Source organism: Lissotriton helveticus, chromosome 2_1 (genome assembly GCF_964261635.1).
Source record: "Lissotriton helveticus chromosome 2_1, aLisHel1.1, whole genome shotgun sequence".
Taxonomy (NCBI): domain Eukaryota; kingdom Metazoa; phylum Chordata; class Amphibia; order Caudata; family Salamandridae; genus Lissotriton; species Lissotriton helveticus.
In genome coordinates this window covers 1,505,922,440-1,505,937,483 of record NC_136059.1, presented here as the reverse complement: position 1 = coordinate 1,505,937,483, position 15,044 = coordinate 1,505,922,440, and the positions used below count along the sequence as shown (strand labels likewise).

At 47.9% G+C, this 15,044-nt stretch overlaps 1 protein-coding gene across 1 annotated transcript in view; it reads left to right on the top strand.

The window, feature by feature from the left end:
* Nucleotides 1–14,531, top strand: part of LOC144819819 (C-X-C motif chemokine 10-like) — a 38,419-nt gene extending 23,888 nt beyond the window's left edge. Inside the window, exons 3-4 of the mRNA XM_078677547.1 lie at nucleotides 5,336–5,422; nucleotides 14,270–14,531. Coding sequence (XP_078533673.1) covers nucleotides 5,336–5,422; nucleotides 14,270–14,318 — 136 coding nt within the window. The 3' untranslated portion in view covers nucleotides 14,319–14,531. The remainder of the gene's footprint in view (nucleotides 1–5,335; nucleotides 5,423–14,269) is intronic.
* Nucleotides 14,532–15,044: the final 513 nt, after the last annotated feature.

Here is a 15,044-nt window from a genome sequence, read left to right as displayed (position 1 = left end):
GATGCAGGGGCTGAGGGAAAAGCACCACCGCACGCGCCTATCGTCTGAAGTTCGCCAGGATATGCTTATTTGGATGGCATTCCTGGAGGATTTTAACGGTAGGGTGGTCTGGCCCGGCCCGCTCACTACATCAGCGGAGTTAGGACTATGGACCGATGCGGCCGGTAGTGTGGGCTTTGGTGCCATCCTAGGGAATAGGTGGGTCGCTCAACAATGGCCAGAAGAGTGGAACACATGGGGTTTGCTCGGCAACATTGGCTTCCTGGAACTTTTTCCAATATGGGTGGCACTGATGGTTTGGCCCGAACACCTATGTAACCAATCAGTGGTGTTTTGGTCAGATAACATGACAGTGGTGGAATGTATCAATCAGCAGGGGGCGCGGTGTCCTTTCATACTTCGTTTGATCAAGGAAATTGTTCTGCGTTGCCTTAAACTGAATGCTAATTTTAGAGCCAAACATGTCCCTGGTGTTTTAAACAATGCTGCTGACGCCCTTTCTCGCTTCAAAATGCAGGTTTTCAGGGAACATCTCCCCACAGCAGACCCCTCGCCAGCACACTTCCCAGCAGTACTTTGGCAGATTGGTGCCCCAGATTACAAGACCTCGTGGTCGCTAGCCTAGCCCCCAGGACCAAGACGGCTTACGAAGGGGCGTTTCTGTCTTATTGTTCTTTTTTGGGGCCACAGTGGGAAGTGCTTTGGGCGAAGGAGGATGGGTTTGCAGCCTACTTAGAATGGATGCACAAAGAGGGGCGCTCAGTAGCAGCGGCAACCAGACATAGGGCAGCAGTGTCATTCTTCGCTCAAGCCAGGGGCTTCCGGGATCCCACCAATACCTTTATGATACGCAAGGCTTTAAGGGGATGGCGCCGTATTCAAGGACACCAGAAGGATAAAAGGAAGCCCATGGGGTTGGCCCGGCTAACAGCCTTACTGGGCACGCTGGAGATTGTTTGTAACTCAGAGTGGGAAGTGCTTCTTTTTAGGGCGGCATTCTCCCTGGCATTTTATGGGGCACTGAGAATTAGTGAACTTGTGGCAGGATCGAAGGCTGACATACTAGGTGGCTTGCAGAAGGCTGGGGTGACGATAAGGGGTGACACCATGTGGGTGATTATCCAGAAATCGAAGACCGATCAAGAAGCTAGGGGCCACACCATAGTTCTGCGACGGGCCCCCGCCAACCCGTGCTGCCCGGTGAGGCACGTGGAATCACTCATGGGATTATTGGTCGGTTCAGTAGGCAGGGCGTTGCTCTGTCACGCCGACGGGAGCCCCTTGACCAGGTATCAATTCAGGAGAGTGTTCGAAATAGGGGTTACAAAAGCGGGTCTTGATCCTAGAGATTTTGGATCTCATTCCTTCAGGATTGGGGCAGCAACTGAGGCGGTGGCGGGGGGCCTCCCAGTGGAAAGAGTGAAGACAATTGGGAGGTGGTCGTCAGACTGCTATAAACGTTATGTTCGGATTGACATGCTATGATTACCTGTCACTCACGCTTGGTCTCTTTTCCGCTCTCTTACAGTTTCTCAGACCTGTTACGCAGGGGAGGAATTTGTCGTCGGGCACCGCCAATATTCATCAGCACGGAGCGGCGACCAGGAAACAACAAAGAACAATGTCTGGATTGTTGGTCATTCATATGTTAAGCGAGCGGAATGTGTTTTCCTGTCAGGTGACAAGAAGGAAAGGGCGGCACAACTAGGGTTGAATATCACGTTTTTTGGCAGAGGGGGGTTGTGTCTTCACGAGTTTAGGGGATTCTTCCAAGGGCTGTTAGCACGCCAGCGGGCTCCACCGTCAGTGGTGATACTTCACCTTGGGGAGAACGATTTGGCAACACTGGGCAGGCGCACCTTGATTGAGGAGATTATCTCAACAGCGGGTTGGATAGCTAGGACCTGCCCCGGGTGCACACTAGTATGGTCACAACTAATACCTCGACTTCAGTGGCGGGGGGGCGATTCAGTCAGGGCGTTGAATCACTCGGTAAAGAGGATCAACACACGGCTGGATAGGTTGTTCCGAACCCCCGTGTTACAGTCAATACCTCATGGGTGCATCTGGGGTCAAAAGTATTACTTGAAAGACGGGGTTCATCTGACAGAAGAGGGTAATGTCCTATGGGCTGACAATATCTGGGCTTGGCTGGAGGGCTGGGGTAGGAGGATGTGTCCTTAGATAGGGGCTAGAGGGGGAGGCCAGATCGTCGGTTAACAATACTGGCCTGTGGCGGTAAGGTCATTATCGGTGAGCACATATTTGAGGTCTGAGGGGGCGGGCATCATCCTATGGAGGTTCCCGCCCAGGGGGAGGAGCCTGCGGGCCACTCCCAGTACTCCAGGGGCAAGGTAATATGCAAAGGAGCGCGGGTAGGAGTAGTTCACGCTTTCCTTAGGCTGGTAGCCACCCCGCGCGCGTGGACTCATGACGCCATCGGCGCAGAGTAAGGGCCCTCCTTTAGTGGGTAAATGGAGTTTGGGGCGTAGACCGGGCAATTCCCGGGGTAACACTGCGCATGCGCACTTCTAAGGGGAAGGCGCCGCTTTGTAGGACCTGACACCGGTAGTGACCCTGCCATATGGCCAGAAATGTACAAAAATCAAGATAGGATGTTTAGTTAAGCTAGGAACAAACTTGTATTAGAGTTTTGTTAAGGTCAGGCTCTCAAACTTGTTGATAACGATTGTATAACTGAATGTCCTGCTGATTTTTGTATCTCATTGTTGATTATGCAATTAAAACCCTTTTTTAATTTCATACTTTAATAAATACGGCCGGGCGACTAGCGCCCGCCTTCCAAAGAGTAAACACGTCTCGTGTCCACGTTCCTTGGTGTTGGGTGCCGGATTGGGGGGGGGGCGGCAGCTAGTCGCTGACCATGTGAAAAGGGGGGGCCCTCGGCCCCCCCGCACGCATGGCGGCGCGGCGACCGCCTCACCCCTTCTCCCCTTCGGGTCCTTCGACGGTGGGGGCGTGCCCTGGGGGCGCGGCCCACCGCCGATTGGCCGGCGCCCCTCCTGACCCGGAATCAATGGACTGGTTCCGGGTCAGGGGGGGCGGGCGAGAGGAGGGGCCACCCGGCCCCTCGGGAATAAGAGGTAGGGAGCGCCCAGGAGACTCCCTTGTCCCTGGACGCTCCCTCGCTGAACGTCGTGCCCCGCGTTCGGGGCTTCTTTGTTTCCCACCCACCATCCCTTGGTACAAAGTTTAAGCAGCATTATGTCCGGTCTAATGGTAAGTTTCATAGGTATAGACCGCGGGAGAGAGTAGGTTGTTGTGGTATTTTGTGATCTGTTGTCAGGACTTTTTTCCCTTTGTAGAAAAATGATGTGTGAAGTGAACTATATTTGATGATGTGTGTCTTTAGGCCTTTTTTCCCTTTGTAGATATACGTAGTTATTGTGACTGTGAGCAACATGCGTGAACCGAATTGTAATTTATGCCATGTGTCGTTAGGCCTTTTTTTTTTTTTTTTTTTTTTCCCCTTTAGCTATGCGTGGATACTGTTCTTTATTAGCCAGTGTAGTTGTCCTTTAGACTTTTTTCCATAGGTCGTCGTATTTATTAGGTATGGGGCATGCGGTAAGGTCATTATCGGTGAGCACATATTTGAGGTCTGAGGGGGCGGGCATCATCCTATGGAGGTTCCCGCCCAGGGGGAGGAGCCTGCGGGCCACTCCCAGTACTCCAGGGGCAAGGTAATATGCAAAGGAGCGCGGGTAGGAGTAGTTCACGCTTTCCTTAGGCTGGTAGCCACCCCGCGCGCGTGGACTCATGACGCCATCGGCGCAGAGTAAGGGCCCTCCTTTAGTGGGTAAATGGAGTTTGGGGCGTAGACCGGGCAATTCCCGGGGTAACACTGCGCATGCGCACTTCTAAGGGGAAGGCGCCGCTTTGTAGGACCTGACACCGGTAGTGACCCTGCCATATGGCCAGAAATGTACAAAAATCAAGATAGGATGTTTAGTTAAGCTAGGAACAAACTTGTATTAGAGTTTTGTTAAGGTCAGGCTCTCAAACTTGTTGATAACGATTGTATAACTGAATGTCCTGCTGATTTTTGTATCTCATTGTTGATTATGCAATTAAAACCCTTTTTTAATTTCATACTTTAATAAATACGGCCGGGCGACTAGCGCCCGCCTTCCAAAGAGTAAACACGTCTCGTGTCCACGTTCCTTGGTGTTGGGTGCCGGATTGGGGGGGGGGCGGCAGCTAGTCGCTGACCATGTGTAATGGGGTTTTCTCTGCAATTCATTGTGCTGCAGACAGTGCGTCCGAAACATGGTGCGTTGACTGCCGCTGTATATTTCTGAGCTGTGTTTGGGCTATAATACATACTCACTGCTCGCTTGAGCTATAGATCACAAGATGTATTCAAAGGCGGGCTTTTAGCTCAATTCGGCGCCCGGCTACCCTTTATATAGCCAGGGCCACTGGAACGGTGTGTTTGTGCAGCCATAGCTTTTTTCGCCTATTTGTGAATTTGCCCCAATTGCTACACAATCCATCAATTGCTGTGTAATGGTCATCTTTCAGCTGCTTAATTCTGTATTTGTTCGTTCAACTGATACTGCTGATGTGAAATATTTGCATAGAGTATTACCCTGTGTAAAAATCACAAAATTATTATATTTGACAAAAGAGGACCCCTATATATCTCAAAGACTAGCTATACATAGGGAAAAATGTCACTGTAAGTAAAGGTCTATAGCTAAGTCAGTCAATTAATGACATGAAAAGTTCTAGGTCTGTCAGTTGTATTAACACTCCACACAGTATATACTACTGTTTTTTTCATAGATCAATATTGTCACACAAAAGTATTCACTTTCTAATTCATTTTATTTATGTATCAAAATGTCAATGTCTTTTTGTCTATACTTTTAAATACAAAATATATTTTATAATTGGAGTTTGATATCACACAATGTTAATACACATATTAATACAACTGACAGACCTAGAACTTTTCATGTCATTGATTGACTGACTTAGCTATACACCTTTACTTAAAATCACAAAATGATGACATAATTCTATCCAAAATGGTGCCGCATAATTTGCCTTTTCCTGCCGCATAATTTTATCAAATGTGTTTCATAATTCGGTGCTCCCCAGCCGCATGATTCCAGTGGCCCTGAATATGATATAATGGGAACTGTCATGATGCTCTTTGAAGGCTATTTAGAAACACAAGGGAGTCGCGCTACTGTTTGTGCAACAAACAGAGTCGGCAGCTCTGCGGGTTAGTGCCGCACTGCAGAGGGCACAGCTCGAAAACAGTGGGCACCGCAAGCAACGCTCTTGTTCTGTTCTTCTTTTTCAGCGCCATCTTGAAAAAGGGGCAAGAGAAAAGATGCCTGGACTGGAACTCGAAGAAAGTACAGAAGCTGGTCCAGACTATGAAGAAAAGGTGGGTATGACTCTGTCTTTGGGGCATTTTCAACAACATGGCGACGTTCTCACAGTACTGCTGACTGCTCACCCTTTACTGATTGGCTGTTTACAATGATTAACCTCATGGAAAGAATGTACTTTAACAACACTTGCGGCCTATATGCAGGGGTTTAGGTCTGATGAAAAAAACTGTTTGGGGGGCTCTAAAGGGGCGTGTCAATGTAATTAAGGGCGTGGCTTAAACACACATAAACTAAAAATCTGTACTTAGCATAGTGTTCCTCCCGACTAGTATTTTGCTTCTTCTGGTCATTGCAGCCAGATATATAACACAACAAGTAACATTACACTTTCAACAAGTCAGGACTGTTGGCATTGTCAACGGCTTAGTTGAATAATATAAATAAGCAACAACTATGGCTTCGGTGTCTAAAATATTGAAAATGTTTCCGTTCTGAAATGATGAGACTGTGCAAGAACCATAAGTCTCTTTGAAGTTACGTCACAGACATTGAAGGGTGGCGCTGCTGCAGAATGAAGATTTATTTTTCACCCTGATGGCAGGGCAAAAAACAGAGAGCCCGATAAAGAGCCGTTTTAGGACTCGCTTTTTAGGACTACCGTTGCTGAGCACCGGCAGGACCCGGCCCACTTGAAGCCCTGCCTATATGTACACAAATATTTGTCAGTGGGTCTGCCAGCCCTCGCGGTTTACAGTGCTCTGATATTTCGGTGACCTCTGCTGGTAGAAGGGTGAGTGCGTCCAAATCTGTTCCTATGGACGGTTTTGTATGGGGGCTCTTCCACCAGAAGAGGTGGGTGCATGACAGCTTGTCCACAATCAAACACAGGGAGTGAGGGCGAAGGGTGTATTAGCAGGGGCGGCTGGTGACATTTGAAAGTGGTGAGGCGTAAACTAATTTGCATATTGCACCGCAGCGATCGAGCGCAGCGAGCGAGCCCGAACCACCTTGCATCCATCCATACATCATTCATGCATCCACCCATCCATCCACCCACCCACCCTGCATCCATACATCGTTCATTCATGCATCCACCCACCCATCCATCATGCATCCACCCATCATGCATGCATCCATGCATCCATCCATACATCATTCATGCATCCACCCACCCATTCTGCATCCATACATCATTCATTCATTGCCAACTATATTGAATCCCATGGGCTCCTGCACGACTCTCAGCACGGCTTTCGATCGGGCCACAGCACGGAGTCGGGCCTTGTTGAAATGGCTGACTCGGTGAGATGGACGCTGGATCGAGGGTCGAGGGCGGTGTTAGTGCTGCTGGATCTCTCAGCAGCATTTGACACCGTCTCTCATAAGATCCTGCTGAGAAGGCTGGGAGACCTGGGTATTGGCGGTACAGTGTTGAGATGGCTCTCTTCCTACCTGGGTGACCGTACTCAGCAGGTATACACCCCTCCCTACACCTCCACCGCTAGACCACTTAAATGGGGAGTTCCACAGGGCTCCTCCCTGAGCCCGCTCTTGTTCAATGTTTACTTTTCCCCCTTGGCTAAACTGATTGCGCAAACTGGGATTAAATCCACCTCCTACGCTGACGACATTCAGTTACTCTTCACCTTTGATACCCCCACTGCCTCTGCCTTCGACCCATTGAAAAACTGTCTAAGAGACATCTCTAGCTGGATGGACTCCAATTCCCTCCGACTCAACGCTGGAAAGACAGAGATTTTGTTTTTTAACTCATCATCCCCTCTTGATTCTAATTTATGGTGGCCGGATGATCTCAGCCATGCCCCCACGCCTAAAGACTCGGTGAGAAACCTGGGAGTGCGCTGGGATAATCATCTCAGTTTCAACGCCCAGGTTCAAACAGTAGCAGCATCCTGTTTTGCTAAGATCAAGACAATTAGACGGCTCATCAACTACCTGCCGATGGACTGCCGTAAGACTGTGGTACAAGCCCTGATAATATCTCACCTGGACTACGCCAACGCACTATATCTTGGCATCACAGCAGGCCTATGCCACAAGTTACAGACTGTCCAGAATGCTGCTGCTCGGCTGGTGGAGAGAATTCCTGCCAGACATCACATCTCCCCACACCTCCGTAAACTCCACTGGCTCCCCATTTCCAAGAGATGTATTTTTAAGGCCATGACCCTGGCTTTCCGGGCCTCCAAGGGCAAAGGCTCGGCCCATCTGAAAAGCACTCTGAGACCGTATGTCAACACCAGGACATTACGCTCAAATTCCCTACTTCTGCTGGAAACCCCTAGATTTAAACGTACTCGCGCCGGAGGGAAAACATTCGAGGTCTGTGCCACTCGGTGTTGGAATAACCTCCCGGTTGCATTACGAGCCTGTCAAACTGAATTAGCATTCCGAAAGTCCCTGAAAACACATCTCTTCCCCATATAATGCCCCATTGGTGCCTAGCCTCTAAGTTCCATGATTTATCAGCGCCGGGACGCCCCATTGGGGCAGCTGTTGCGCTTTACAAAATACACAAATAAATAAATAAATAAATTCATGCACCCACCCATTCATCCATCCACCCATCCATCCATCATGCATCCACCCATCATGCATGCATCCGTGCATCCATCCATCCATACATCATTCATGCATCCATCCATCCACCATGCATCCACCCATCCTGCATCCATACATCATTCATTCATGCATCCACCCATCCACCCACCCATCCATCATGCATCCATCATTCATGCATCCATCCACCCATCATGCATGCATCCATCCATGCACCCATCCACCGAACAATCATTAATGCACCCACCCTGCATCCATCCATCATTCATGTATTTTTATGACCAGATAAAAATAAATTATGGACTCTAACAAGCCTTTAGGATCGATGTTGAAGGATGTGCCAGTTTACATATTACATCACCCCTACCTTTTTATGCTGGAAACCTTCTACCGCCCATGTATTTGCCACCCTGTAAGCCCTAGGTATGTACTATACAAATTCACATACAAACATACACCAACATGCATGCAATAATAAATGCATATATCATGCTATTCCGCCTCTACAGTTTGTTAACATTTTGAAATTTTTAAGAAAAAGAGAGATTGAGACGGAAGAGTGTCAGCTAGAAGCTGAGGCATAGTCAGAGAGAGAGTAGCAAGCAGGTTCAGAGCGGCGTGGAGCAGTAACGGGGCGGGGGGAGACAGGTGGCAGAGAGGAAGAGCGGCACGGAGCTTTAAAAACAGAATAATAAAGACGAGTGAGAAAAAAGCTAAGAAATAAGGGAGATGTGTTGAACTGAGAGGGTAACAAATATGGGACGTGGTAGAGGAAGAGACGAGACGACTGGAGTAATGCACTAAAAACACACACTCTTACCTTGCTGCCGGTCCCGGTCCGCGCCACCTCTGGGCTCTGCTCCCCACACGTCACAGGCTCACAGCGCCCCTGGCCAATCCTGGCGCCAGGGGCACAGGTACCCTCTCGCCCGCAGCACGCCCTTTAGGGCTTCTGATGGGCATGCGCAACGCCGCAAAAACACAAGTGCGCATGCGTGGGCACGGGTAAAAATTTCACCCTCCTTCCCCACGCATGCGTACTTGTGTTGCCGCCTGTATGATCTCAATGAATCAACATGACGCCCGCCCGGCGGTCTGACGTCATGTTGATTCATTGACATGATTGTTATGAGGGAGCTGCGGGCGGCATCGGGCAGGGGGGGCTATGCCCCCACGCCCCAATGGACGAACCGCGCCTGTGTATTAGGCATGCACCCACTTAACCCTTTTCCATCCATGTGCACCTTTGTTTTTCTCGCTTCCTTCCCTCGTGTCCCTTTTGAGCAGATGTATCCAACCTTTTTATTTTCTTCATTATTTTTGTACAGATGTATCCCATCTTTTTCTTTTCTACACAGCGCCTTCACATATGGTTGCCATCTGACCGTCTTTTCCCTGGCATGACCAGTTTTTTAATCTCCCAGCCAATCTCCCAGCCGTTACAAAAATTAGGGAAACCACTTAAAGCTGGTAATGTTCCCTTATCAGCACATACTTTTAATAGTTAATATACGTAGAAAACACCTTAAAATGTGTTCCAGAGATGCCTTAATGATCTCTGACTGATAATGAAATTAAACAAAGTCTGAAGGGCCACGCTAAAAATGAATACACACCATTTTATAGAACGTTTTTAGAATCATGACCAGACTTTTGTAAAATCTTAAACAAACGGGCAGTATTTTTCTCAGGAGACAGTGGCCTGTTGGAGACTTGCTGGTCTTCTGCAGTCAGAGACAATCTCTCTTGGTTCCTTAGCACCTCGTGCCCCCGAGAGCTTTCTTTTCAGCAAAGCCAATGCCAGTATTCCAGCTACCCTCTCCTTCCCTTGTTTCCTTCACTTGTTTCTCTGGATTCTTGTCACATGATCATTGTTTTACTAAGTACCAGGGTTTGCAGAGGTACTCCATAGCATCAGTACCCCTAACCCTTGGTGGCTGTGAGGACCCTTAAAAACTTACAATACCACGCCTGCAACACAATACATGACACTGACACTCTGACTGTGGGTAAAAAGTGTCACAAATTCATTGATTACAAAGTTTTTCACAAGTCCCCCCTGTGCATTGCAGGGACTTGAAGAATCCGCTAGCGCCTGTTTGCACCTTGAGTAATAGGTGCTGAACGCTTTTACTGTTTTCACTTTACTTCTGGTAATATTTGTATGGTCCATATGTGATGTCAGGTGAGTTCTCCTTACATTTTTCGTCTCGGCTACAAAATGTACATATTCTTGCAGCGCCTAGACACGACACTCATATTTTAGTGCTGCACTGATTCTGATGCACACTTGAGTTACACAGTATGTGGGCACAGCCCCAAGGGAGCAACCACAGAATGTGTCCGATTCTGCTGGGTCTTATGGAGCTGACGGTGCAGGGCAAGAAAGAAGTAAGATTTGTTCTGACATGTGTCCTGCATGTAATGTTCCCTCTAAGCCATCTACGCAGGGGCATTGTGGCTCAGTGCAGTGCCTATCTCATTTAAGAATGCTATAGAAGCGAAATCCTGCTTGAAACTGGTTTATTTTCCTTTGTCTCATGGTTTTTAATTGTTTTATTGAACCATCAGGATATTTGACAATGTAATCAATTTTTTTGGTGTACAGTATTTTAACTTTCTTTTATGGTCCAGAGAACAGAAATAAAGTTGAAACTGAAATGTATTTTCTATCATAAATTACATATGCTTGGTGGGGCGAAGGACCCCAGTCTTCACTTTCGGTTTAATTTCCCTATGGAGTCTCTGGAGACGGGTGCCATTGCGCCCCTTAGACCCGTTTGTGAGGCTTTCTTAACCCCTTCGCAGCGGGGGTAATTACTCCGCTGTGCTGGGGGGCGGGGGGCACGCACAGCGCCCCCGTGGTCCTGACAAGCTCAGCTCGTCATGAGGCACAGTGCTCGTGTGCTCATGACGAGCTGAGCTCGTCATGACCACACCCGTTTCTGTGGAACGCTCAGCACAGCAGGGGAATAATCCCCGCGTGTGAGCGTTCCACGGCTCATGACGATCTCAGCTCGTCATGCGCACACGAGCACGTGCCTAGCATAGAAGGTGTTAAGAAGGTTTCAAACACGCCATGTTGATGGCTACATGTGACTTTCATGCCTTTAAGAGTGTCTCATGAAAGATGCTTTCATCTGGACATGAAGGTTTTATCTCTGTTGTGATAAATTAAACATGTTCAAAATGAAAGGACCTCGTGAATATGTACTGAAGTCTCACCTGGACAGTTTGCAGTGGAATATCATAGGGTAGTTCAAGGAGGGAGATGTGGCCTCATGTTTGAGCTGCTGGCATTGGAACCTGGGGACTAGGGCCTTTTGCACCACGCAACCGGGTGCTAAAGTGGCACAACCGTTAAATGATTTATCAAGCCACGCAAAGCTACTTTGCGTGGCCCCGAGTGGCTTGATAAATCCAGAGTAATACAACGCAGCACAAATCGCTGCGTTGTGTTACTCTGCCCTGGTAAGCATTCCATGAGTGGAGCGTGGGCGTTCCCAGGCATCCTCCCATGGATTCCGAAGCATTTGCAGATTCACCAATACTGGGATGTATTACAGTAAGTACCCCGGGGGCGCAACAGGTGTTTATGCCTGCTTTGTGCACCCCCGGGGCACTTGGGTATTACAGAAGGGGGCGCAGATGATTGTGCATCCCCTTCATTAATACAGATAGCGCTGGTGCACTTTAACCCCTTTGCCGCGGGGCTAATTCTCCCGCGATGCGGGGGTGAGGGGGACTGTGTGCTCGTCATGACCACGCCCGTTTAATAGAACGCCCAGCACAGCAGGGGAATTATCCCCGCGTGGGCGTTCCACGGCCGTTATGACAAGCTCAGCTCATCATGAGCACAGCGCCACTGTGCCTCATGATGTTCGTCGTGAGCGCCCAAGGGGTTAAGCACCAGCGCTATCTTCAGAGGGTGTTCTTTTATTTGCGTAGGGGCGTGCCCTATGCAAACGAGGGAATTCCTTTGCCTCTGCGCCCGCGCCATATTACAGGCATAGGCACAGAGGTAAAGAAGCTCTCAGGGGGACGCACACACAGTGCGCCACCTTCTAGGTGGGGCACTGTGAGTGCGCCCCCTGAGAGCTGCCCTCTGGTGTGGAGGAAAGGGGGTCCTACGGATCTCCCTGACATTCCCCTGCAGGCGGGTGCAGTCACTGACCTGCCTGCAAGGGAATGTCACAGGGAAAACACAGATGCGACTGCAAGTACCCGCTCAATGTTTTCCACATGAATGTGCTTCCCCCAGGGCAGCGTGGGTTTGTGGCTGCCAGGGCACGAGTCCTAAAAAGAGAAGTGGGGGGACACTGTCACCGGAAGTGACGTCACGACCGGAAGTGACGTCATGAAAGGTGCGCTCCGATCTCGTCCCAGAGAGTCCAAAGAGTGAAGTCCAGCTGTTTGGCAGGGGGACGGCGTCCACCCGGTAAAATAAGTGGGGGGGCGCCGTCCACCCGCGTGGTACCCCGACTCGAGCCCTGGTGGCTGCCCTGGGGCAGCGCATTCACTGTAATAGGACGCATTTTCATAGTTTCCCTCGGGCGCACCTTTTATTAGGTGCGCCCGGCATAAACAATGAAAATGTGTAATTCAGCCCTTGGTAGACATCAGATGCTATGCCATTCTGCAGCACACATAGAAGGAGGAAAATGACTCTCATGATTGTTTTTGTGCAGTAAGGTACCCCTTTCGGCACAAAAACAATCTTGTTTACACACTGCCTGCGTTGGCACTAGGCAGCACATTTTGTGCCAGAACTAGAAAAAAACAGGAATGTGCCGTTTTATGTTAAACCCAGCACATTACCCTGTCACGCAGTACAGCAAGGTGGCTTGCTGCACTGGGCTGCATCGCATTTTGTTAAATATGCCCTGAAGTGCCGATGCTAACTCTGGGAAGATCACTTAATCGCCTTGTGCTTTAAACTGCAAATGTGTGTGAAATGTGACACAGCTGAGTAACACTATGCCATTGTGACTCTTGTATCGTGTGCAGCACCCCCATTAATGTAAAACACTTTGGGGGCGATTTACAAGCATTTTGCGCTGGGTTAGCGTCACAAAAGTGACTCTAACCAGCACAAAATGTTTCTTTTGCTATTTACTTTCCAGCTCGAAACTTTTTTGGCGCTGGAGATTACCGTCAAAGTAGCACAAAGCAGCACAAAGCACTGCTTTGTCATACTTAACGCCAAGGGGAGAGGGTTACATGGGTGGTACCTGGGCGTTCCCATGCAACCACCCATGTTTTACGGCACAAAACCATGTTCACAAAGATTTACAGACATGGTTTTGCACCAAAAGTTAATGCCCCTTCAAAGGAGGCGCTAACAGAAGAAAAGCATTCATTTCTCTCTGCTTTTCTGACTTTGCATGAGTGCTGCACTGTGCAGCACACATATAAAGGGGGAAAAGCTTTGCATCATGTCTGGGCATCGAATTTTGTACAGGAAGGGTAATCATCCTTTACAAAACCCATTCTAGATTCATGCACACACCCTAATGCTATGGCGCTAAGGTGTGTGCGTGTGTTTAGCCATTGTGCAACATTCCATCCATCATCTTGTGTGTTTTGCTGTTCACCCTAGGTGTGTGCGTGGCGCATGGTAGCTGAAATCAGCGCTGGCGCAAGGGAAAGGGGAGGAGAAAGCCATTGCTCTGAAAATATGGCGCTCTTCTGCTCCCTCCCTGTCGCATAACGCTTCGCAGCCTCACAGGAAGCTGCGCTGTGTTGTCGACTTTTTTGTAAATCTCCCCTTTAGACCCTATATGGCTGGGTGGTGATTTATACATACCCATCCTTAAAAAGTGCGAAAATCTGGAAAAATGTGCAGAAGAAATAGGATTTCAAAAAGCAGAGAGTGTCTCTAGATTTACCTCAGGGATGAGCCACTCAGTCGTGGATAAATCTACACTTTGCTGTCAATCCTTTCCTAGCCATGGTTTCAATATTCTCAGACAGTTCAGAATCAGTCTTTCTTCCCAGCGCTAGTTTTTCATTCGGGCCCTTCTGTTATCTTGGTCTTTGTGCATGACAGAATAATCTGAGTCAAGAATCTCCTGGGGGGTTCTGCCAGATGAATTGCACCCCTCGAGGACGTGACAATAAACGACAATATCATATGTGAGAAAAGTACACAGGCTGCACATACGGGTTTCCTGATTGATAAGATTCTAGTTGTCAAAATAGCCGCTCGAAACGCACGACGATCGAGCTTGGAGTAATAGTATATTTATAACGTGCACACTTGTAGAAACAGCAGTGAAAGAATGAATGGGAAAAATAACAAGTTTCTTTTATCATTATAGTTCTTCAAGAAACGCCAAAAAGAAGTCAAAAGGGAAAAAGTCGGCATAAACAGAAAGAACAAACTATATTTTAAGAAATGTTTCAGATGCCTAGAAGCTACTGTACCGGCAGTCTCCAAAGCTATTCGTCCTCCCTGGATAATATGTGAATATATGTTCTACAAGGAGACGAAATAGGCCTTCTTCTGTGCTTTATCTGTACATTTTACAGGTTTTTGTATTATATGTATATAATAAATAGTTCATTCTTTGTGTATGTTAACCATCTTAATATGTTTGCATGTTCCTGTAAATAGGAGGATTATTTATTTATATTTGTAACTTTATTGTGAAACAAATAGACTCATGCAAATTATTTTTCCTTAAAAGAAAAACAGCTTCTCGAATAAATATTCATTCGAAAATCCATTGAGTTCCTCAATTATATTAACTGTTAGCAGGTCCCTCTTCTGTGCCCATGACGTGTTCAGAATCGTGACGCTGAGCAGTGGTCAGGATTCTACCACGGGCAGCGACACGCAGTTTGTCATGTCTTCACCAAATAAGATTATATACATATTTCTAGTGACTACATATGCCACATTAAGACAGTTTACAGGAAAAATTGTACGTATAGTTTAATTAGTTTTTACTGAATTTTCCAGTTGAACAAAGTAGGCCATAACCATGGGGAGACAGAGGAACACACTAAAGAAATTCAGCTTGTATATTTTTTAATGACTGATTGAGAGGTTCCAGTGATTAAAAAAAAATAAGCTATTGTCATTCAACGTAC